Source organism: Lepidochelys kempii, chromosome 4 (assembly GCF_965140265.1).
Source record: "Lepidochelys kempii isolate rLepKem1 chromosome 4, rLepKem1.hap2, whole genome shotgun sequence".
NCBI classification, from domain to species: domain Eukaryota; kingdom Metazoa; phylum Chordata; order Testudines; family Cheloniidae; genus Lepidochelys; species Lepidochelys kempii.
Genome location: NC_133259.1, coordinates 46,348,858 through 46,373,538, shown reverse-complemented (window position 1 = coordinate 46,373,538; position 24,681 = coordinate 46,348,858). Strand labels below are relative to the sequence as shown.

The window sequence follows — 24,681 nt, the reverse complement described above, 5'->3', positions numbered from 1 at the left end:
CTTGATATATGCTTTCACGGAAATTCTTTTGTGACGTTTTATTTTCAAGTTCTCCTTCAGTATAGGAAAGAACTGTTAAGGCAGAGTAAAAAAAAAAAAAGTCAATTAATGAACACTAATTTTCACATTAATTAAAGCTCCTGCCAAGTATAGAGATGTTCACAAACTCCAGAGGGGTTTCCCCCACAGCCTTAATTGTACATGCAAAGATTTGTAGAAACACATATAAATGCTTTACTTTTTTGCATTAGGAAAACTCTGAATTCATTGTGCAGGTAACTTCATTAATGCCAATTGCAGTGATTTTGCGAGGAGCAATGCCTAGAAGATGGAAAGGTGTTTCATTTACAGCATACAGTTAAAATAAAATTAGAAACTAGTATATCATTATGTTATTTTAATACAGAGACGCTAGCAAGCTTCACTCATATTCACGTGGTGTGGGAGTTTGGATGCAACAGTTTCTGAAATGCTGTCCAGTGCAGAACTAATGCTTCAAATGAAAAGAAGCAACCGACTCACTTTAAGGTAGATCACAGCTGAAACTATTATGCAGTGTCAGGCTCTCTTGTTGACAGGTGATGAAAACCATGCAAGTATTTATGATCAAAGAAGCATGAGGATAAGAGGCTATTATGAAGGAGGGGCAAAGAAAAACGACATTCTTCAAAGGGGAACGAAGGGAAACAGCTTCAAGAGACTAATTGAAAGCAAAGATGGGGTTGGGAAAAGACTGCAGTGCAGCTTGACAGTGACACTGACAAGACAAGAGAGAATCCAGAGTGGTTGAGACCTGCAAGCCCTAGGGAGAGTGAGAATCAGGGGCATCAGAGTACATAAGAAAACAAAAGCAAGCTCATTTTTCATTGTCAAAACCGTAAAAATAATAGCAAACAAGCAAAGCAGCACAGGGACGCATGCACCTGTAACGAACGTGCACAGCTGAGCGAAGCTTGCTAGATACGAAGGGGTTGGAGAGTGTTACAAATCCCTTTGAACCTTACCTCGTTGGACAATATGCTGCCATTGGAGATGATGTCTGGCTGCTGGTCCGTGTAACCTGTCACTATGGCCCCGCAGGGGTTGTGCTCAGTGTCAGTGCTCCGGGATGGGCTGCAGGGCTTGAGGAACATCAGGTCGGTCTTGGCTGACTCCGGAGTGAGGCAGACCTGGTAGCAGTAGTTCTGGTTGTGATGGTGGGATCCGAAGCTGCCCGATTCCTCCACGGGGACCTGGGCCGGGTTACTGGGTACGTTGGAGCTCTGCACCAGCATGATGTCCGACTTGCTCAGCTTCTTCTTGCGGGCCCGGGCTTGGCGGCTGCAGCAGGGGCAGCAGCAGCAGCAGCCCAGGCAGCAGTCGCTGGCCAGGCAGGTGTAGATGTTGAGCTTCTTCTCCTTCTGGCAGCGCACGGCCAGCACGATCATGGCCAGCAGGAAAATGAACGACACCGAGCCCAGGGCGATGATCAGGATGAGGGTCAGGTCCAGCGAGGTCTCGCCCCCGGCGCGGCTGGGGCGATGCTCCCCTCCCGCCCCGCCCGCGCCGCCGCCCCCCGCGCCCAGGCCGCCGCCTCCCCCGCCTCCCTGGCGCTCCACCGCGCTGTCCACCAGCACCACCTGGATGGCGGCGGTGGAGGAGAGCGGCGGCTGCCCGTGGTCGCGCACCTCGATCACCAGCTCGAAGGGCCGCTGGGGGTCGCGCTTGGCCGGCACCTTGCGCGCGGTGCGCAGCTCCCCGGTGCGCCAGTCCATGCGGAAGAGGCTGGCCTCGTTGCCCCGCGCGATGCTGTAGGTGAGGCGGGCGTTCTCCCCGTCGTCCGCGTCCACCGCCGCCACCCGGCTCACCAGGTAGCCGGGCTCGGCGCTGCGCGGCAGCACCTCCCGGGCCGGGGTGCCGTTGCGGCCGGGCAGGGGGCTGACGATGGCGGGCGCGTTGTCGTTCTGGTCCACCACGATGATGCTGACGGTGGCGTTGCCGGCCAGGGGCTGGGGCTCCTCGCCGGCGTCGCGGGCCTCCACCTGGAAGCTGAACTCCTTGAGCTGCTCGTAGTCGAAGGAGCGCAGGGCGTAGAGGAAGCCGTTCTCGGCGTTGATGGAGACGTAGGTGAAGACGGACATGCCCTGGATCTGGCTCTCCAGGATGGAGTAGGCGAGCTGGGCGTTGGCGCCCTGGTCCCGGTCGGTGGCGCTCACGGCGTAGATGTAGGCGCCCGGCACGTTGTTCTCGCTCACATAGACCTGGTAGAGGGGCTGGCTGAAGCGCGGCGCGTTGTCGTTCACGTCGCTCACCCGCACCTGGATGGACTTGCTGGTGCTCAGCGCCGGCTCGCCCAGGTCCCGCGCCACCACCGTCAGGGTGTAGGCGTCGCCGCCCGGCTGCTCGCGGTCCAGCGGCCCCTCGGTGACGATGGTGTAGTAGTTCTTGAAGGAGCTCTTGAGGCGGAAGGGCGCGTCGCCCTGCAGCAGCTCGCACTGCACCTGCCCGTTCTCCTCCGAGTCCCGGTCCGAGACGCTGAACAGGGCCACCACCGTGCCCGGCGCGGCCGCCTCGCTCACCGCCTCCTTGACGGTGGAGAAGCTGATCTCGGGCGGGTTGTCGTTGGCGTCCAGCACCCGCACCAGCACCTTGCAGTGGGCGGGCACGGCGTTGGGGCCCAGGTCCTTGGCTTGCACGTACACCTGGTACACGCTGCTCTCCTCGTAGTCCAGCTCGCCGCTCACCTCCAGCCGGCCCGTGCGCGGCGAGATGCCGAAGAGCTCCCGGGCCCGCGCCGAGATGTGGCTGCTGAAGGAGTAGATGACCTCGCCGTTCTGGCCCTCGTCCGGGTCGCTGGCGTTGAGCTGCAGCACCAGGGTGCCCGGCGGCGAGTTCTCCGGCAGGGACACGGTGTAGACGGGCTGCTCGAAGGCGGGCACGTTGTCATTGGAGTCCAGCACCCTGATGGTGAGCAGGGCGGTGCCGGTGCGCTGCTGGGGTTGGCCCCCGTCCACCGCGGTCAGCACGTAGCGGTGCACCGCCTGCTGCTCGCGGTCCAGGGGCTTGTCCAGCACCAGCTCGGCGAAGCGGTTGCCGTCGCCCTGGGTCTGCACGTCCAGCGAGAAGTAGCTGTTGGGGGTGATCTCGTAGGTGCGCAGCGAGTTGGTGCCCACGTCCGGGTCGAAGGCGCTCTCCAGTGGGAAGCGGGTGCCCGGCGTGGCGCTCTCGGAGATCTCCACGGTCAGGTCGGGCTCCGGGAAGGAAGGCGGATTGTCGTTGATGTCCAGCACCTCGATCTCCACCCGGAACAGCTCCAAGGGGTTCTCCAGAAAGACCTCCAGGTGCAGCTGGCAGGAGGGGGGGTTCTGCTTGCAGATCTGCTCCCGGTCGATCTTCTCGTTCACGTACAGCACCCCGGTCTCCAGGTTGAGCTCCAGGTAAGGGCTCCGGGAGTTGGGCACCGTCTGGAAGCGGCGAGCCGAAAGTTTTGTAATGTCCAAGCCCAGGTCCTCGGCGATATTCCCCACGAACGTGCCATGCTCCTGCTCCTCTTGCACCGTGTAGTGAAGCTGAGAAAGGGCTCCCTCCACCATCCAGAGCAAGGCAAGGAGGAATAGCACAATCATCTCCAAAAGGGGAAAGAGATCCCCTCCAACACCACTTCCTCCTTCAGAAACCACCACCTTCCCCTCTCAAAATACTGCGGGCAGTGTGCGTGCGTGGAGGGAGGGGGATCTGAGTGGGATTTCGATCTAGGGGTTTTATTATTATTATTCCTTCTGCTTCATATTAGGAGTTTTTCTTCCCCATTTCCCTCTTTTTTATGATTATTTCACACGCTGAGCAAACGAAGAAGATAGGCGTTCCCACCTCATCTGTGATCTTCAATATAAATGGCCAACTAATAATACCTAGAGCTGTATGGAGATAGATAGATAAATAGATAGATATACACACAGTATACACAGTAGCCCGCTCTTATTTATTCCGAGAGTCTTGGCACTGCACCGCTGCAGCGGCAGTGGAGGCAGCGGCAGCAGCAAATCCCAAGGAGGAAATTTTTATATTTCAAGATTGTCCTCGGTTTGCCTTCCTGATGGGAGCAGGAGGGGTAGAGGCTGCTGGAGGAACCGCTGGACATGCCCTCTTTAGATGCAGAAAAAGGCAGAAAAAATGAAAAAAAAATATAACCAGCAAAAGGATCTAATATCAAAAAGGCAGAGAGAAGGTTTGCCGCCCAAAACTTTCATTCTCTGAATTTCTCTGGGATTTTCTCCTTTATTATAATAATAATCATTGTTATTTTATATTTTCTTTCCTTTATTTATATTTTCTTCTTTTATTGCCATTGTTATGATGATAGTCATCGTTTTGCTCTTTATTGAGGTGCTGATTAGTCTTTCCTCTCTTGCTGCTTTTTCTTCTCTCTCACGCGCTCTCTCGCTGCAGCTCTCCTCCTGTCCCAGCTCCAGCTCCTGTGATCTCTACTGGCAGTTTCTGAGCTCCGAGCGCTCGGCTTTTCTGTTTTTGCGCAGCGCCCTGCTCCTGCCAACCAATGAGTGTGTAGCAACACCCACAGGGGCGACAGCCTATTGGATCCAGCGCACGTCAAGCAGGCTGCATCACAGGGGAGAGAGGGGGGAGAGCCCAGACCTCTAGTTGGTTTGTGTGCATGCTACAGAGAGACACAGAGAGAGAATAACCCTGCAGGTCCCGAAGCGCTTACTGGGGAATCTCTGCCTCGGAAAGTTACTATTCCCCTGCTGCAGTTACTGAATAGGGAGATCACCTATCGTCATCAGTGCAAACCAAGACGACAATAATAACCAGTTTTCCCCGTGGCGGAGGAATTTCCATCAGCTACTAACTTCTTCTTCTTCTTCTTCTTTTTTTTTTTTTTTTTTTCCTATTTGGCCAGCTCTATATCTGGTTCAATGGTAAAACAAACATTTTAAAAAGAGTAAACAAGGGAAACTTGTGCCTTATTTTATACTGGGCTGCCTTAAATAATTGGTTGACAACTGAGAGAGTGCAAGTTTCCATCACACTCCTACACTTCTTCCCAGTTCATCTAATTAACACCGTTCTGAATTTGGGCCAAATCCTGGCCTGATTTATACCCTCTGCAGCTTCACTGTCTGAAGTGAAAGAGATGGTACAAGATGTGAATCAAAGCAGAATATGATAGTTTGCGTTATGGAGTGGAATAAATGTCAACAGTGCTGGATCTGAAATTAGCTTGTGTGTGACGAGAAGGGGGTTAGATGGGAAGAGTCAATAGAAGTTTGCCGATGAAAAATATTATTTAATACAATGCTCTGGGTACAAAGGACCATTTTTTATCGGTGTTTACTATTGTTTCAACTTACCTGACATGGAAAGCACTCTGATAAATGTTATTTAGTAGTTGTGTCACTATTGCAACTGTACAAAATATCCATTTTTGTATCCTTTGCTGAAATACTATTTTGCAACTTAAACTCAGCAACACACATTGGATAGTGCTAAGCCTTGTTCAACACCAGAGCGCTAGATTTCCCTGCCCCCTCCCCCCATAGTGGAAGGTCAGTAGGAGTAGAAGACTGTAATAAGTAAGGTCAATGACAATTTCTGCATTTATATCAATAGGTTTTGCATGCAAAGTCCATAGGTAACACACATTTTGGAGATATGTATGTATGTGTCTACATTACAATGTAAACCATCTGTTAAGATTTATAGATTAATTTTGATACACATGTTCATAAATCTAAACTGTGGATACGTTGGTGTTCCATATAATATACCCGGTGATTTATTAAACTGAAGTTCCATTTGTATAACTTTCTAAACCTTGTACAAATACGATGAAATGTTCATAGATTTCACTTTTTGCTAAATGCTATTTGGTTATTGTTTGTAAGGAACACCAAATATTAGGCAGAAAGAGAGACTTCTTGTAAGATCAGTGATTCGTGATCACATCTTTGATCATAACTAGTAAAACAGGAGAAGGATGGCTTCCTTTGATACATTTCAATAAGCTGTCCGTTCAGATGCATTTTCCTATTGTGGAAATAGAGGAAATTACATTTCGATACATGTTCATTTCGATACATGTTCGATAAAAATCCTCTACGTATTTAAAAATGTTTGTATTTATCTTTCTATCTATTCATTCATTGCAGTTTGGTCTTCTCCCCCTCCTTCCTTCGCTCCTTTCATGTAAATGGGTCTTATCTTTGAGCAGTTAAAGCTGGGTTACCAGAAAAAAAAAATGGCTAATCCTTTTCCAGCTGCAGTAAATTTACAACCCGGCAAAGCCAAGCTAAAGCCGCTGCAGCTAACATGATTTCAGCGTGATGTCTGGGGTTGAGAATGGAGAGACAGTTTATAAGAGGACCTGTGGATCAATGAAAAGGAGATTATGGCGTATCTGAATCTGAATACAGCCATTGGATCAATATATCATCCTTGTCGTCGTCGTGCCCCCCTTTCCTTCCTTCCGTTTTTACTCCTACGATCCGAAAGGAAGGACATGTAACTTGAAGGGGCTTTAGCTGACCCCTCGAAATTTTGGTGCATTTAAAAAAAAATCTCTGTATTTTGTATGCATTTATCTCAAATAAAGCCACATGAATGACAATGCAGATTGTTAAATCTGTTTCAGACAATCTGGGAATGGAAATTAAGAGTCACGCAAACACCGGCAGCTCATTGAAACCTGGAAATCTTAAAGATATACAATAGATGGACCGATCTGGTTGTAAATAATCACTGCATCAACTATAACACTTAAGTTTTATACAGATGTAGTAGCTGAAGGGATGAGTGGATTTGCTTTGCAATTGTAGGTAGCAGGCTCCTCCTAGCGGTTAAAGTCTCTCATTGCAGGCAAGATGTGATTTCTTTGCAGGTATTTCTGTGCAGGACGCTGGCTTCATTCCTCCTCTCCTCCCGGATTTCCCCAATGTCGCCAAAGGATGAAACTGTGAAGTAAGATGCTTTAATTGATATATCTCAATAGCTGTTTATATTCATTACATCACTTACTCAATTGTTGGTTATTCATATGCTTCTTTTTTGTATTCGCTTGCAGGAGCTGTAATCCAAAATATTCAAAGCACTGCATGCAGCTGCAGTTAGGGAATTTTAATTAATTTTTTATCTAGCCACCATCCAGATGTTGACCCAAGCGTACTTCATCTCGCATGAAATTCCCTTTCCACCCGCCCTGAACTGGGATCTTATTTTGCATTCCTTTGCATTTATCACCAACTTTAAGGTTTAATGTATTCGCTTTGCTCTGTTGATTTTCCTTCACAGGCAGCGTCCACAGCTCTTAGTTTACAGGGATTACATAAACAAATGGCTTTGTTGTTGTAATGACGGCTGCTTTGAAGTGCTATATAACAAACACAGTGCTGCCTCTCCACGGGAGCCGTAATTACAGCAGAGCAGCAACCTAGAGAGGGGGTGAACCATTAAAGTTACCCATCGGTGCTCACACAGTGGGAAGTCGACCCTACACTAGCAATTCTCTATCCCACCTCTCATTCCGTTGCAAACGAAAGTTTAAGGAGCACAGTTTGGCTCTTAGATTTAGTTGTTATTTTTCTATAATAAAATGTTTATTTTGGATTTGAATCATTTGTTTATTTTTCTTCCCCTTTGTTTATTTGTTCTTTAAAATGCAATAATTCCTCCTTACACGTGTAACAACAAACTTAAAAAAAAAACAACGGAATTTCTATCCTATTTTCCTTTGTAAGGGGGCCACTTCGTTAACCTCCGTCTAGATATATGAGTGCTTGCTGTGATTTAACATGACTTGAAAGCAATCTGTTTCTAATCTAAAGCCTCTTATTATTGCAGTGTGCCAGAGCTCAGTGCTCAGAATCAAGAAAGGTGATTTTTTTAAAGTAATTGAGTAAAAGCAGTAAGTCCAGATGTGACAATAAACAGGGACCCTCAAAAGTTTAAAGATCGCCCGCTTTGTGTGATTGAACAACCAATGGCCACCAAAGCCAAGGGAACTGCATTTCATCAAGAAAGCAAGCTCATCACTTCTAGGTAAACATTGGGTGTGTTTGTTGTCAGTGGTGGAGCATAAACAAACATTTTAACGTAATATGACTGATTTGGCTAATGGCACCCAGGATATATCCAAGTGAGAATAATTCTCATACAGCCAACATTAAAAATACACTGGAGCTGCTAGGCTAAGCAAAGAAGCCTGCTCACATAAACACTGTGGTTGTCAAGTATATAATACTTTGAGGACCTATGAGAACAAACAGATCCATTTTCTTTTTCTCAGCTCAGGACAGTGCCAGAGTTGTAGCAGGTAAGTGCGTTATCTCCACGTTTGTAAATCAAACACACGTCTCCATTTTGTTTAAGCTACATGCTATAGCCAGTATAGCGCTTCCTTCCTATGCAGGCTCAGTTGTCAAGCAGGGCCGGTGTTTTGTTAAACTGTAGCCAGTGAATTAAAAGCGCTGATGATCTGAAGCAGCCCTCTAATGCAAAATGACAAATTGCACTTAGGCAATACATGAACAAGAAAATGATGTATGGATTTTTACGCTGGTCTGAGCAAATGAAGGCAACATGAATTATACATCCTAACGCGCACTATATCATTTTCTTATCATACTGTTTCAGTTCTGAGGCCGAACACCACTCTCTTCGGTAGGTGGTATTGATTAATCAGAACACCCGGGCTATCTTTAAACCGGACATGCCTTTTGAGCCGGCACCAAAAGAGCTTTATGTTTGGATTTATTTATTTATTTATTTGCCGACGCCAGTGAGGAAAATCGATCCCAGCAGGTGGCTGTCACCTTTGCCATGTTAGAGAGAAAAGGTGCGTCATCACCCACCCTTGTCTCTCGAATATCCCTGGGATAAGCGCTGCTGCATACAGCCCTGCATACAGCTTTCCCAGGTATCATCTTTTCAGCTTCCATTTACTTCACCAAAGGGAGACTAATCTTTTTCAGAGCCGCATTTTGCTCCACCCTGCAACTTAGAACTGTAAATCAATGGTTTACAGCTTGTAAATCCTGCCTTCAGATTGGGGTGGAAAATTAGCCAGTGATCTCCCCCCGCATCCAAAACTGCCTCATGTTGGATCATCATTTAACTGCTTTCCCTCCAGAAACTGTTTTTTGTTTCCCTCACCTCTGCTCTACCCAAGGTTTTGGATTTAGGAAATGCTTAAACATTGTGATCACCTTTCAACAACCACATTTCCTCCTAAGAAGAATATATGGCTAATCAATATTCTGGGTTCATCATAATGTTCCATAAACCTCCATTTACAATGGTATTTATAGGATTTCACATATTTTCTTAATGGGGAAAAATCTGCTGCATGTTCATATCTAAACATTGATCATTTCTTTCTCTGGGACTGAAGAAGCTACAAAAGAAATTCTGTCATACAGCTCTTGATCCTGCCGAGATATGAGACCCGCTTAGACCCAGAAACCTTAGTTATCCGTATGAAAGTGCATCATATAGCTTACCCACAGTAGTACACTCCCAACCTCTTCAATCCAGATTCAGGTGCCTTTATTCATATTGAGTAGTATCTTATTCCATGAGCTATATCAGTGGGAGAACTCATAAAGTAAAATACTACTGAACATTAGTAAGGATGATGAGATCTGGCCCTTAGTAAATTGCTGTAGACAGCACCCATGGTCTTCAGGCTGGTGAATATCGTGGCACCTTTACTTCTTGCACCATTAAAATAACTTGTGGAGTTTTTTTAACTCTCGAAGGATCTATGGAGTGTTATTATTTGTCTTAATTTTAAATATCTGGATTTTCAAAACAAACAAACAAAACCCACCCAGGTCCTGCGTTGAAATAATTAATATCCGTTCTTAGTGCAGGAAAGATTACTGAAATCAATGATGTGATTCAGATTGTAAATAAGAGCTACAAGACACTGCCATGAAAACAAAACTGTCTGCTTTGCTGATGGGAAGCTATGTGGGTTTTTCCTGATGGGGCCTTAGGCTGAAAATCCTGCTTCAGACATTGATGCTGATACAGAAGGGTTTCAGAAATTAACTGAAAGGCCTGATTAAAGTTATCTGTGTGAGCAGGGAAAGGTTCACTGCCACCACCTCCACCACTCCCCTAATGAGTTTCTCTCTTAATTGTGTTTGATCACACAAAACAGGAAAGCTAGACCAATAGCTCTCAACCTTTCCAGATTACAATACCCCTTCCAGAGTCTGATTTGTCTTGCGTGCTCCAAATTTTACCTCACTTAAAAACTACTTGCTTACAAAATCAGACATAAAAATACAAAGAAAGTGTCACAGCACACTATTACTGAAAAATTGCTCACTTTCTCATTTTTACCATATAATTATAAAATAAACCAATTGGAATATAAATATTGTACTTACATTTCAGTGTATATTATATAGAGTAGTATAGACAAGTCACTGTCTGTATGAAATTTTAATTTGTACTGACTTCGCTAGTGCTTTTTATGTAGTCTGCTATAAAACTAGGCAAATATCTAGATGAGTTGATGTACCCCATGGAAGACCTTTGTGTACCCCCAGGGGTGTGCATACTCCTGATTGAGACCCACTGGGCTAGACCATTTGGCTAATAGATAAAAACTGTTTGCTTTAGTATTTATCTGAGGAACAGCCCCAGGGTCTGATCAATATAGCAGCCACCAAAATTCTTGTTGAGGTCACCAGTGATCAAGACAGTCACTGTTGGCTTTCCAAACAATGTCGGTGATGTGCAAGCATAAGCAGGAATTTGGAGATATCATGTTAATCAACCTCTTTGTGTTTATGTCTGGAGGACTCCTGGTGATAATAACTCATCACTGTATTTATGACCTTATGCTGCTATTTTATTAGTGCAGAAATACAAATAGTACTCTTACCTCTATGAAGAATTAAGCACTCTAGGACCTCTCTAGAAGGCCTTGGGAGTTTCCTCTGAGTAAGGACTGATGTCCCCACAGATAAAGGTGCTTTGCTGTTTTCTTAGGGCCAGATTCTTTCATACCTTCTGACACTGAATAACATTTTACTCACTAAACAGTGAAACTGATTTCAATGAGACTATTCAAGCAGTCAGGTACCACTCAGTGTGAGTAAGAGTAGCAGAATCCAGGTCATGTCTATTATGTCTCATTCTCTGGACCTCCAAATGACACTTTCACAATGTTTATATAAATAGACAGGATGGCCAAGGTTTTCAGAAGTGATTAGTGTTTATGGCTGCCTCAGTTTTCATGTGCACAACTAGAGACACCTTTAAAAAGTCTTATTTTCAAAGGGTTAGTGCTCCAAACTTCCAGAGACCTCAAATGGGGCACTGAAAAATTGAGTCACTCAAACTCAATAGTCATTGTCACTCTGCCTGGAGACAGGTTTCAGAGTGGTAGCTGTGTTAGTCTGTATCAGCAAAAACAACGAGGAGTCCTTGTTACCTTAGAGAGTAACAAATTTATTTGGGCATAAGCTTTCATGAGCTAAAACTCCCACATCAGATGCATGGAGTGAAAAATACAGTGAGCAGTACATTAAAAGATGGGAGTTGCCTTACCAAGTGAGGAGTCAGTGCTAATGAGGCCAATTCAATTAAGGTGGAAGTTGAGTATTCTCAACAGTTGACAAGAAGGGGTGAATATCAAAAGAGGGAAAATTACTTTTGTAGTGATAACAAGGCCAATACAATCAAAGTGGACGTTGGCCATTTCCAACAGTTCACAAGAAGGTGTGAGTATCAGCAGAGGGAAAATTACTTTTTGTAGTTACCCATCCACTCCCAGTCTTTATTCCAGCCTAATTTGATGGTGTCCAGTTTGCACATTAATTCCAGTTCTGCAGTTTCTCACTGAAGTTTGGTTTTGAAGTTTTTGTTGTTGAAGAATTGCCACTTTTAAGTCTGTTATTGAGTGTCCAGGGGGATTGAAGTGCTCTCCTACCAGTTTTTGAATGTTACAATTCTTGATGTCTGATTTGTGTCCATTTGTTCTTTTGCCTAGAGACTGTTTGGTTTGGCCAATGTACATGGCAGAGGGGCATTGCTGGCACACGATGGCAATATCACATTGATAGATGTGCAGGTGAACGAGCCCCTGATGGTATGGCTGATGTGGTTAGGTTCTATGATGGTGTCCCTTGAATAGATATGCGGATAGAGTTGGCAACAGGGTTTGTTGCAGGGATTGGTTCCTGGGTTAGTGTTTTTGTTGTGTGGTGTGTAGTTGCTGGTGAGTATTTGCTTCAGGTTTGGGGGGATGTCTGTAGGTGAGGACTGGCCTGTCTCCCAAGGTCTGTGAGAGTGAGGGATCATACTTCAGGATAGGTTGTAGATCCTTCATGATGCGATGGGGAGGTTTTAGTTGGGGGCTGTAGGTGATGGCTAGTGGCGTTCTGTTACTTACTTTGTTGGGCCTGTCCTGTAGTAGGTGACTTCTGGGTACCCTTCTGGCTCTGTCCATCTGTTTCTTCACTTCAGCAGGTGGGTATTTTAGTTTTAAGAATGCTTGGTAGAGATCATGTTGGTGTTTGTTTCTGTCTGAGGGATCGGAACAAATGCAGTTGTATCTTAGATCTTGGCTGTAGACAATGGATTGTGTGATGCGGTCTAGATGAAAGCTGCAGGCATGTAGGTAAGTACAGTGGTCAGTAGGTTTCTGATATAGGGTGGTGTTTATGTGATCATCACTTATTTGCACTCTAGTGTCCAGGAAGTGGGTCTCTTGTGTGGACTGGTCCAGGCTGAGGTTTATGGTAGGGTGGAAATTGGTGAATTCCTGGTGGAATTCCTCAAGGGCCTCCTTCCCATGGGTCCAGATGATGAAGATGTTGTCAATGTAGCACAAGTAGAGTAGGGGCTCTAGGGGATGAGAGCTGAGGCAGCGTTGTTCTAAGTCAGCCATAAATATATATACTGTTTACTGTATTTTTTACTCAATGCATCTGATGAAGTGGTTTTAGCGCATGAAAGCTTATGACCAAATAAATTTGTTAGTCTCTAAGGCGCCACAAGGGCTCTGCCTGGAGTTGTTCATGCCCATGAGTGCCATCCTTGGGGCAGATGGTCAAAATGCAGGGCAGACACCCCAAACTGTTGGTATGTTCTATAATTAGATTTCTCCAACCTAGTAACAAATGTGAACTCCTGAAGCACTTGTAACAGTCTTACCATGGAGTCACAGACAATCCTTTGGGGGCATTTTAGTCTACCTTGCCATCCAGGCAAGCTGAATTTAGGGATGGTTGCTATACAGCAAAGATCACAAAAGATTTGGTTGCTTTCAGTCCCAAGACACCAGTCACTTACCCGAGATCAATTTATATCTCTTATATCATACCAAAGACACTTGTAGCCAATCTGATAGTAAATGATAATAAATAAGAATTTATTAACATGGAAAAAGAAATTATAGAGGTTATAGCAGGCAACATATATACACAAATAAGTTACAGTCTATGGTTCCAAAAGGTGTCAGAGTTGTAGCAATCTCTCAGCACTGAGTGTCTTTTAGGGCTAACCCAGGCTGACCCTGGGGATCTCTGCTTCTGTTTCATAGCGCCAGCCCTTTGAGAGGCCAAACTGCAAAAGAGATGAACTATTTTCTTGTTTATTTTCTTCTTCCAGAGTTCAAGATGATGGGATGAGCCCTTTTGCATGTAGCATCTGCATAGGTGGGAAAGGACAATACAATCTTTGTATTGTGATGTCCCACAGTGCTCCATTTAATTTAGATAGCTTTCTTAATGATGATCCCTTTGGATGGGTTGACAATTTCAGGGCAAACATTTTTTACAGTTATAAAGCAAAAACTTTAATATTATCTAATACCATGTAATAAAGATATTATAAGTGAGATTAATGCATGCAGCAACTTGTAAAGGTTTCATAAAATCTAAATCGTACAACACATTGTTGTAAATTCAATACCCATCTTAATGATATTAAGACACAGGTGAGCTGTGGTGGTTTCCAGCAATGAAATTGTCAGTGCTTGGCTGAGGCCTAGTGATTTGGCAAGAGGTGGCACTTGGTCTGCCAACATCACAGTCACTTTTGAAATTCTAAGTTCGTTAATCAACAATGCTTTGGGCTTGATCCCCTACCCCCTTAGCTTCGTCTCCTTTGAAGTCATTTATGCCTGTGCAAAGTGAGTGGGAAATGCTACAAAATATGAACTTCCCACTCACTTATGTTGGTATTAGCATTTCACATACTTTATACTCATTTTACATAGATGTAAATGATTACACAAGAATACCAGATAATGTAGAATTAGGTCCCTTATTTTAATTAATCTGCTTACTTGTAGAAACGTGATGACATGTCTGCATTGTTGAGCTTACCTAATACCAAGGTATTTCTTGGCAAGTCTACTTTTTAATGTTAATGAGAAGTAAAGTTACATTACTTGCCATGTTTTTCATAATGTGTTTTTCTCTTTCTTTGCCATTGATACGGCGCTATTATGAGCCTTACCTACCATGAAGCACAACTACTATGTACTGTGAACCTCATATCATAAACTCTACCACATCACAACATTGTTTTGAACTTTGGTATGATTCAATTTAAACCATCCACTTTTTTTTAACCTGATTTAAACATGATGAACCTAAGATTAAATTTAGCAATTATGCATGTATTATTATTAGTGCAAATGGGACCAAAACCACAGTGGAAAATAAATTCCAGGTGCTTGAATTTCTTTCAGGTTTCTCAGTATTCCATCAATGATAATGTAAGTGGCTGTTATTCATCATAGGGAAAAATGGTGGCTGTTATTCATCATAGGGAAAAATGGTTTTGTTGACTTTATTTTCAACAGAATGCAAAAGTTGAACTAAGGTTAAGTTTGTGTTGCGGTTCAACCAGAAACACAGAAGTTCAAAGACATTCTATAATGTAAAAGTTTATTTGTATTCTTTTTTGTTATTGATATAGCACCACAGTTAGGTATTGCATTTTACAAACCAAATAAAGATAGATTCCTTTCCCAGAAGAGCTTACAACCCTGAGCTCCAAACTCACAAACACATCATCACCTGTGTAACTTTACTCACATGAGTAATTTCATTAATCAGATCCACAGACAGAGACAATAAGACAGACCTAGGGATGGGGAAGTGATAGCATGAGGGCAAGCACATTGTAATTATGCAGTCAATAGGGAGGATAGCACATTCATCTAGATGTTTACAATTATTATGGGTGAAACTAGTAATGCCACCTAGGTTAAGGTTGCCCCAAACTTCCCACTATAAGACCCTGTTTTCAGCAGCTTGTAACTTTGCCAAACTCTAACTGTTTGGGCTAAAATTTTCCATGCTGTGTGTCTTCTTAAGGCTGAACATGTTATAAGGTTTCAGCTAATGAGGTTCAGCCATTTCTGAGAATGAGATTAGGGGTAAATATGTTATTTGAAAATTTCTTACAAGCATTTAGTTGTAGCACCTCCATGCTTTGCAGCAGCGACTTGAAATTTGGTAGGAGCAGAGGGGAGGATAAATTGTCTTTGTCTCCATGTCATTGCTTTGATTTGGTGAAGTACTTTATGACAAAGGATGGGATATTCAGTGTGGCATTAGACCTATCTTTATCTTCAGAAACAATGGGGAGTCCGGTGGCAGTTTAAAGCCTAACAGATTTATTTGGGCATAAGCTTTTGTGGGTAAAAAACCCACTTCTTCAGATGCCTCTTGAGACAGCTTTTTGAGATGATGGCTGAATTTAATCTCATGTGCAGCACTTTTTATAGACTTCCATCATGCCTTTCATTTCAGGGCATTAAGGAAACTGAATGTGATCTGATGATGTGACTCAGTGATAGGAGAACTCTATATAATAGAACGGAAAACAGTTTTTAAGTTAATGGCGGATATATGGCATTTCCTATTTCCACAGGAGTTCAGCGAGGTTGTATCCTGTCATCGCTTTGTTCAATATCAGCATTAATTGGTTGATGGATAAACTTGAGGAGGCAGCTGTCAGTAGAGTTGAGCTGAATACTGATTTGCTTCTAGACCTTGAATAATGACATTGTCTTGTTGGTGCAGTTTGGTGAACTGCTGCTGCTGATGGTTGATCTGGTTGGGGAGGAAGCGGTGTGCTTTGGTCTAGTTATTAATCCAGATGAGAGTAAATCACTGGCCACTACCATCATGTAGCCTCCACTCCGTAATAACCTGCCCAGGTGGGATGTCAAGCAGAGGGCAACTGTCAAATACTTGGGTGGCATGGAGGATGTGGATGCTCATGTAGTAGCAGCTGCTGCCATGTTCTGGGTCTTTCAGTGGCCTCTGTGGAGTTGTTGTGGCATCAGTTTATCAGAAACCATGCAGAGCTACAGAACCATGGTTATACAAACTCTACATATGGAAAATCAACAAATTACAAAGCATGTTGACCAAGGAATGCCAATATATGGTCAGCAATCATGTGATCGCCAAAATTTTGGCAGCTGTCCAGTGCCTCAAACCCAGGGATGCTGAGCCAGAACTTTACCTACTGCACCATCACACCACAAGGGCAGCTGAGGGAAGTGCAGTCAACATCCCACCACCCACTGACTGAGTGGCTTTCAGCATCTTTTAGTGCCCTCTGACTCAGCTGGGTCAGATGACTAGCAGCAGACTGTTAATTGGACATCACCAGGCATAAATCTTCCTATTCCATGAGCAACTTGTTGTTAGGCCTGCTGCTGACCAGATCTCTGAGACCAAGTTCTTAACTCCTTGCCTGGTTCCTGATCTTGTTACCATACCTTCTTCCTAGTTCCTGCCTGGTTCTTTCTTTTTGCCCATGTTCCACTCCTGGTTTCTGTTTCCATACTCTCATTCTAGTGATTGATCCTGGTTTGACCCTTCACATGGCTATGAACTCAAACCCTGGCATTGACTCTGGTGTGGCTCCTGACTCTGATTTGGGATTGACCCGTGGTGTGGCTTTGGATTCTGACACTGACTTGGACCTTTGGTGTGATTTCTGACTGCAACCCTGACTCTGCCCCTGACTCTGCCCCTGGCTCTGACCACTAGGTCAGATCACCAAGTTATAGGCTGGGGTCAGCAACCTTCAGCATGTGGCCCATCTGGATAATCTGCTGGTGGGTCATGAAATATTTTGTTTACGTTGAATGTCTGCAGGCACAGCCCCCCCGCAGCTCCCAGTGGAAGCGGTTCACTGTTCCCGGCCAAAGGGAGCTGCGGGAAGCAACGCGGGCTGCGGGGACATGCTGGCTGCCACTTCCTGCAGCTCCCATTGGCGGCTGGGAATGGCAAACCGCGGACACTGGGAGCTGCGGGGCGCCATGCCTGTGGATGATCCATGTAAACAAAATGTCTCACGGCCCGCCAGCGGATTACCCTGATGAGCCACGTGCTGAAGGTTGCCATCCCCTGTTATAGGCCCTGACAGGGGCATGAGAAGCTCACCAATGACAAACATAAATTGAACATCCAGACAGATGGTCTTAAGGTTCTAGCTAGAGATTGACCTGGATTCTGCTCAATCTAGAAGGATGCTTTGGGATTTGCCTTGATGATGAGGGGGTAAGGGTTGCCCTGATGTCCCCATGAAAATACACCTAAATTTGGACAACTTTCTGAGTAGAGACTTGTAAAAGTTTGGCAGCTAAATTCTCTGAAGATTGTGTATGCACTGAGCACACTTCATCCCCTCACAACTCCATATATGTTGACCAGTCTGTGGATATGCCATCCTCCCTGTGCATGTTGAATGTGAAATGAGCATGTTCCGTCCCAAGTGTAATGGGGTGATCTTCCCTTTAAATGGTGTCTAGTAGTCAACTTGTCCCTATCACATGGCATGTCTTTAAGAGTCTGGGGTGCTCTGAAACATGAAGCCTGAGGAGCTATGAGGAGAGGGGAAAAGGGTCTTAGGAAGAAGTAGCATTTAGAAGGAATCTTGTTATTGTATCTCTCACTCAGCCAATAAGGAATGAGCTGGGAAAAGGGGCCAGCATAAATGCTGTCTCCTCCTTTGTAGCAGGACAGATATCTGTAGATGCTACAGGTATTAAGAAGGCTCCTGCAGGAGTTTATCAGGGAGAAGATAATAGCAGGTGAAAGTCTGCTTACTGAATGCTCCTAGCCTGAGGGTGGAAGGATGGAGTGGGAAAAGGACCAGCTGGAGGAGAAGCTGCCTGAGGCTCTTCAGATAGCCTAAACTACAACTCTGGCTCCAAAAAGGAGAGCTAGGAGCCTCCTGCCTTAAGGAGAGTGGGAGGGCGATTGTCTGAAGTACAACCCAGCTCTGGGAGGAGTGCTGGGGCCTCCTGAACAAGGGAGGAAACTGACCAGGACTCTTCCATCAAATTTTAACCATATCTAGCTTATAACAGATCTAGGACTTAGATAGTTGTCTAGGGTCAGATGGTATTTTCATGGACTCAGGATGGATATGAACTTGAGTGATTAAACAGTGAGTTACCCTTTGTAGAATGAGTGAATAAACGAGACCAGCAAACATAGCTTGAACAAATCTACTCTGTGTAACTGTCTGAAGAGATGTGAGTGCAATGTGCCTGCAAAGCTGTAACAGGCCACAAAGGGTTGTGCTAGAGAAGCAGAGCCCCATGATACCAAGGTTGCAAAGACTGAGCAGAACTTTCCCTGAAATTGTTGCTCCTGGATGCTATGTGCTGCTGGGCACAGGAAATGGAAACAGCAAACCTGTGTTCTCAATGCTGGTGCCAAGGTAGCATGGAGAAGAAAGAGAAGGATGCAGCCTGAGATGAATGCAGAGGATTAAGGGGGAAACAAGTAGAAGAGGAGTCAGGGAAGAGTGGGTTCCAAGAATCAGAGTGTGAGGAAGGGGCTGGGGCAATGTAGGTGCAGAATGGAATGGGGTTGGATAGGAGCAGAAGGGCACAGGGGTAGAAGTGTCTATAACCACTAGATAATACTCCCTTCCTGAATGTGAAACTCGGCCCAGGCAGCCTAAGTCTCTACATTCTTCTGTTGTCTTTAAATAATTGTGAAATCCACTGGCAAGGTGTGTATCTCATCCCCTTCTATTGATTGGTCCTTATTTAGGATAACAGCCAACTAATGCTATAAGTTACTTCATTATTTCAAGTGGAAGAGGTCTGTGGTATAGAACTAAGGGTCCAAATGTTGCTGATGATCCAAGTTTGGAGTCAGTATGGTTCCCAATGATGGAATTTCAGAGTTGTTGTGTTTTTTTTTAAAAACTTGGGAAACTACATTAGCAATAATAATAGTAAAATATTTTTATTTAAAAAACTTAAGGTCACAAAGTCAAATATTGAAAAGGTAGGAAAAAACATTAAAGATGTCCATGAAACCTTATTCAGCCCCCTCGCTGCATAAGCATTATGATATAGTATTTAAATACATGACCACATACTATTTGTTTTCTAAAGGATCCTAGCATCATTCCATGCACAGGCTAGATCAGGGCTCTTAATTGACAGAGATTGTCTTTATGACCCCTTGCCTCATTTGTTGCAGAAGCTGGAAGGTGTGCAGTGGGAATGAGGTAGGAGATTACAGGAAGAGAATGAATGGTCTCATATTAGGGCAACTGAATGCTGCCCTGGAGAACTGGATACTATCCCTCCCTATGCCACAGACTTCTTATGTGATGCTGGGTAAGTCATTTAAATCAAATTTTTAACAGGTGCTCACTGATTGTGTGTTCCTCATTTTCTAGATGCCCAGTGTGAGACATCTGGGGCTAGACTTGCAGAATAACTAAGTGCTCACAAATGCAATTGAAAACAGTAGGAGCCATGCTTTGGACACATAATGTGCTATAAACGTTATATACTCTGAAAATTCAGGACCCTAGGTTTCTCAAGTTGGGTAGCCAGCTGACAATTTTGGCCTTATTCTCTCTGTGCCACTATTCCCCAGCTGTAAAATCGGTACAATAATAACTCCTTTCCTCACAGGGGTGCCTAAACATAAATTCATGAATGTTTTTGAAGCACCCAGTTACTATGAAGAAACCCATAGAAACACTCAGGAAGAAATTATTAATCTTGTATTAAGTGCAGGGTTTGGATGCTATTAGTTAAGTAAAGTACTGGATGAGGGTGACCAAAAAAAAAAAAAAAAAAAAAAGGAATACCAGATAGTTACCTAGTCAGTGAATAGGGCTGGAGTCCTGTGGGAAAATAGTATGTGATCATAGAATTAGACAGTATTATAATGCACATATGAAAGGGTGGTGAACTAAGGTTGTTCAGTGTGGAAAGGGTATATAAACCCATCACTGAGTCAGCAAGGCTTAATGAGCTGCTGTAAGTCCACTCAGCCCCACGCTGCTTCACCTACACTCACTGTCAGGTAACTAAGGAGTAGTTTAAAAATGGAAGGAAGACAGGCTACTTGTTGCTGTCTGAGGAGAAAAGCAGACCTCTCACCCTTCATCCTGTGAGGAAAGGATGGCTCTTGCACTTCTGTAGGGATAGTGAACTGTCAGAGCTGTGCTAGAGAAAGGTAGGCTTTACTCAGGACCAGTGAGTTTGTTTTGAACTACATTTGATTATAAAGGACTATTGGCTCAAGGCTGGCTAATTGGGAGAGGGGCCTACCAACACTCTTTGCAGAGGACCCTGCAACAAGAGGTGTTGGAGAAACTGCATTGATAAACTCTGTGGACTTTTTTTACCCTGCTCAATCTGCTCTGCAGTTTTTCTTGAACCCTAAAGAAAGTGGGGCAACATTCATTCTGGCATTTCTTAACTTCTGAGTACTTAACTTTGCAATCTTAATTTCTTTCAACTCCTTTTTAAAATGTAATATATACAAATGTTCCTATATAGCTAAAGCTAAGTTTTATATGCAGCCAAAGAAGTTGGGTTTGAGAAAGGACTCAAGGAATAGGTGGTGGTTATGATTTGTTATGGGAGCACCAGGCAGAGGAGGTTGCTTTAAAGAAGGCATGGAAATTGCAGGGGTTCGGGGGAGACCATGAAGAAAGAATTCTGTTGTGGTTTGGGCTAAGCAGAGTTCAGGGAAGTTGTGGGGCCGGGGGGCAGAGAAGAGGCAGTAAAAGGGACAAACAAAACAAGCAAGTAAGAGGGAGCCAACTTGTGAAAGATCTTGAATAGACAAAGGAGACACTTGAAAGTGATCTGGGAGTCAGTGGAGATGCTGTAGGAAGAGCTGGCACCACTCAAAAACATACTGGCTAAAAATGATGGGGCGGGGGGATGTTCCATCTGATTATCTGAGAGCTCCCCTATGATTTCTGGTGTAAATCTGGCATGCCTCCTGCTTGAACTGCAGCCCCCACCATCAACACTGGGCATGGTGAGATGAGAGCTACAATGGGAGTCGGAAAGGGCATGTTGGAGCAGATTTCCGGTACTATTGATAATATATATTCTCTGCTGCCATAAAGGGGTGCGGAGAGCTCAAGACAGTAGCTTTTAGAGGTGTTCCTCATAGCTTTAAAACTTAAACGGGTGCTGGGTGGCATGATATCTAGGAGCCTTGTAGCATCCAACTTCACTGTCTCCAAATGGCACTTGACCATGGTGGAGAATCTAGGCTAGTGGTGTAACTTACTGGAAAACTTGATTATGCGTCTTTCATATGATGACTTGCAGTTGACCCTTTGCCATGTTTGGTTACACATAATAATGAGGAAAAGTGCAAACTGAAGGGAAAAAACAGTCTATCTTGGAACTACCATTGTATATTGAGTTTGGCTAAACCTCATGATAAACAACTGTGGCGAGAAATGCTATTCCCACCACAGGCAAAGGATTGGAATGAAGAATAATAGCTGTCTACTCTTATTTTTAAAATACTCCTGTAGGATTCATAGAATCATAGAATAGCAGCGTTGGAAGGGACCTCTGGAGGCCATCTAGTCCAACCCCCTGCCTAGAGCAGGACCAATCCCAACTAAATCATCCCAGCCAGGGCTTTGTCAAGCCTGACCTTAAAAACTTCCAAGGAAGGGGATTCCACCACCTCCCTAGGTAAAGCATTCCAGTGTTTCACCACCCTCCTAGTGAAAAAGTTTTTCCTAATATCCAACCTAAATCTCCCCCACTGCAACTTGAGATCATTACTCCTTGTCCTGTCATCTGCTATCACTGAGAATAGTCTAGATCCATCCTCTTTGGATCCACCTCTCAGGTAGTTGAAAGCAGCTATCAAATCCCACCTCATTCTTTTCTTCCATAGACTAAACAATCCCAGTTCCCTTAGCCTCTCCTCATAAGTCATGTGTTCCAGACCCCTAATCATTTTTGTTGCCCTTTGCTGGACTCTCTCCAATTTCTCCACATCCTTCTTGTAGTGTGGGGCCCAAAACTGGACACAGTATTCCAGATGAGGCCTCACCAATGTTGAATAGAGGGGAACGATCACGTCCCTCGATCTGCTGGCAATGCCCCTAGTTATACATCCCAAAAATGCCATTGGCCTTCTTGGCAACAAGGGCACACTGTTGACTCATATCCAGCTTCTCGTCCACTGTCACCCCAGGTCCTTTTCTGCAGAACTGCTGCCAAGCCATTCGGTCCCTAGTCTGCAGCGGTGCATTGGATTCTTCCATCCTAAGTGCAGGACTCTGCACTTGTCCTTGTTGAACCTCATCAGATTTCTTTTGTCCCAATCCTCCAATTTGTCTAGGTCCCTCTGTATCCTATCTCTACCCTCCAGCGTGTCTACCATTCCTCCCAGTTTAGTGTATCTGCAAACTTGCTGAGGATGCAATCCACACCATCCTCCAGATCATTAATGAAGATATTGAACAAAACCGGCCCCAGGACCGACCTTTGGGGCACTCCGCTAGATACCGGCTGCCAACTAACATGGAGCCAGTGCTTAAGTATATTAAGTGGAAATCCCTGATCGGAGTTCTGACGATTTAAACATGACCAATGGTTCTTTGTCAATTATATAAACACATATGCAGATAAAGTCATACTGCCCATCTTTCACTTTTCAGCAGGCAGTAATTATTCTCTATCATCTTGAGTGGTAGTGCTGAGGGAGGGAGAAAATTAGAAACAAATCTGATTGACATTCCAATTTGTGAAAGCCAGCCATTTTCTTAAACATGACCATGGGTTGTTAGTGAGGGGGAAAATGTTTAGATATGTTTGGGTTTTTTATCCTTTTCCAGAAGAATGCTGTGTGCAAGTCTTCCTTGTTTTTTTTTAATCCAACTTTTGTAAGTATCAGAAGTGATTATCATGGTGAGGGGTTATTTAATTGCTACACATTTTTAGGGAAGCAATGAGGCCCCTCTGAACTAAGGAGAATAAGGCCTAGGTTTTGTTACTGGCCTAGTGATCCTGAGCTAGTAACCGAGCAAGTCACTTTACTCTTCTGTGCCTCAGTTTCCCCATCTGAATGGGGATATTGATCCTTATCTTCTCCGTGAAACAAATCCAGGCCTCTGTGAAAAGTTCTGCATAGAGCTAGATATTACTCTACCATTATCTTACTGGAGAACTTGATAACACACTTCAATCAAAGGCTATCTGGCTACTAACAGCTATCTATGGTAGACATCACACAGCAGGATTTGGACCACAGTCATTGCAGAAAGTCAATGAGGTTCTTCATTATTCCTATTATGACATCACTTTTTCCTTTAATTTCTGATTTTGAACAAATTACGACTATTGAAATATTGAAGTTTGCAGTTCAGAAATAATTGGCCTTTGGGAGCTTCCACTCTTCCAATCAATTTTTCCATCCTTAAAAGATATATTCCCCCTCACCTTACCATGTGAAGCTCCAGCATGTTTTCCTTTTGTGAGTGTGATAGGATCAACAGCTGAGCATGTAGACAATACAATTTTGCTTGAAAAGTGATAGCAGCAGCCTGAAAGGGTGGTATCCTGGTAGTTATTCCATCATTACATTATAGTACTATAATATCCATGTAAACTCTGTCTGAAGACATTTACAGTTTAAGACTAGCTTGGAAAGACTAGATTTTTATTGGAAAATGTTGGTCAATGTCCACTTCACTGTACACTTACCTGCAAACTTTCCATCAATAATCAAAATTTACAGGTAGACAAAGTAAGAAAAATGCTGCTTGAGAATGTATTGGCATTTGATTTAAGGTTATTTACTTCATATATTTTTTGGCATGTGATGTTAACAATTTGTGACTGCTTGTAAAGCTTTAACTTTTTGAATTTCAACATCTGCTATGACTAAATAATTGTCTGACCTCTTCATAATTTTGCACAACTGTGAAAATTTAAATTGAAGGAAAATAATGCTAAACTGGCTTATCTTTCTATAATCCTGTTAACTTGTGCTAAATATTCCATAACACTTTGCAAAGCTGAAGACCGCTTTGGCATTAGAACATAAGAAACTTGTCAAAAGCAAAATACACTAATGTTCTACTCTGGTACAAGCTGGGGAGGTACCTTCACAGACTGGTACCTGCAATGTTAGTATCCAAGCAAAGATAAGGGAAATAGAGAACAACAATTTAAAGAACTAGTATCTGGGAGGGGGGTTGATTTTCAGTGACATGTAGAGATTTTTTAACTCCTAAAATCATCCTATAAATACTACTAGCTGAAATATTTAGTAATGTGGAAGCACACCTTCTGTGTAAGGTAAACTTTGCAATGCTGCAGAAGATAGCTTCCCAGAAATTGATATCCTATTGAACCTTTTTTCTGTACTATTATTGGCTTATGGCAAT

General features: G+C 43.9%; 1 protein-coding gene and 1 long non-coding RNA gene across 9 annotated transcripts in view; one reads left to right on the top strand and one right to left on the bottom strand.

The window, feature by feature from the left end:
* PCDH10 (protocadherin 10) overlaps positions 1-4,461 on the bottom strand; it is a 68,903-nt gene extending 64,442 nt beyond the window's left edge. For all 7 annotated transcript variants that reach the window (XM_073341122.1, XM_073341126.1, XM_073341124.1 and 4 more), the window contains exon 1: positions 1,005-4,461. In XM_073341122.1, coding sequence (XP_073197223.1) covers positions 1,005-3,605 — 2,601 coding nt within the window. In that variant the 5' untranslated portion in view covers positions 3,606-4,461. The remainder of the gene's footprint in view (positions 1-1,004) is intronic.
* Positions 4,462-6,599: 2,138 nt separating this feature from the next.
* Positions 6,600-24,681, top strand: part of LOC140910384 (uncharacterized) — a 30,507-nt gene continuing 12,425 nt past the window's right edge. Inside the window, exons 1-3 of one of the 2 annotated variants that reach the window (XR_012158558.1) lie at positions 6,600-6,954; positions 7,834-8,031; positions 19,488-19,627. This is a non-coding gene — a long non-coding RNA (uncharacterized lncRNA). Of the gene's footprint in view, positions 6,955-7,833; positions 8,032-14,429; positions 14,553-19,487; positions 19,628-24,681 lie in introns of those variants that run through there. The other variant, XR_012158559.1, reaches the window with a different exon arrangement.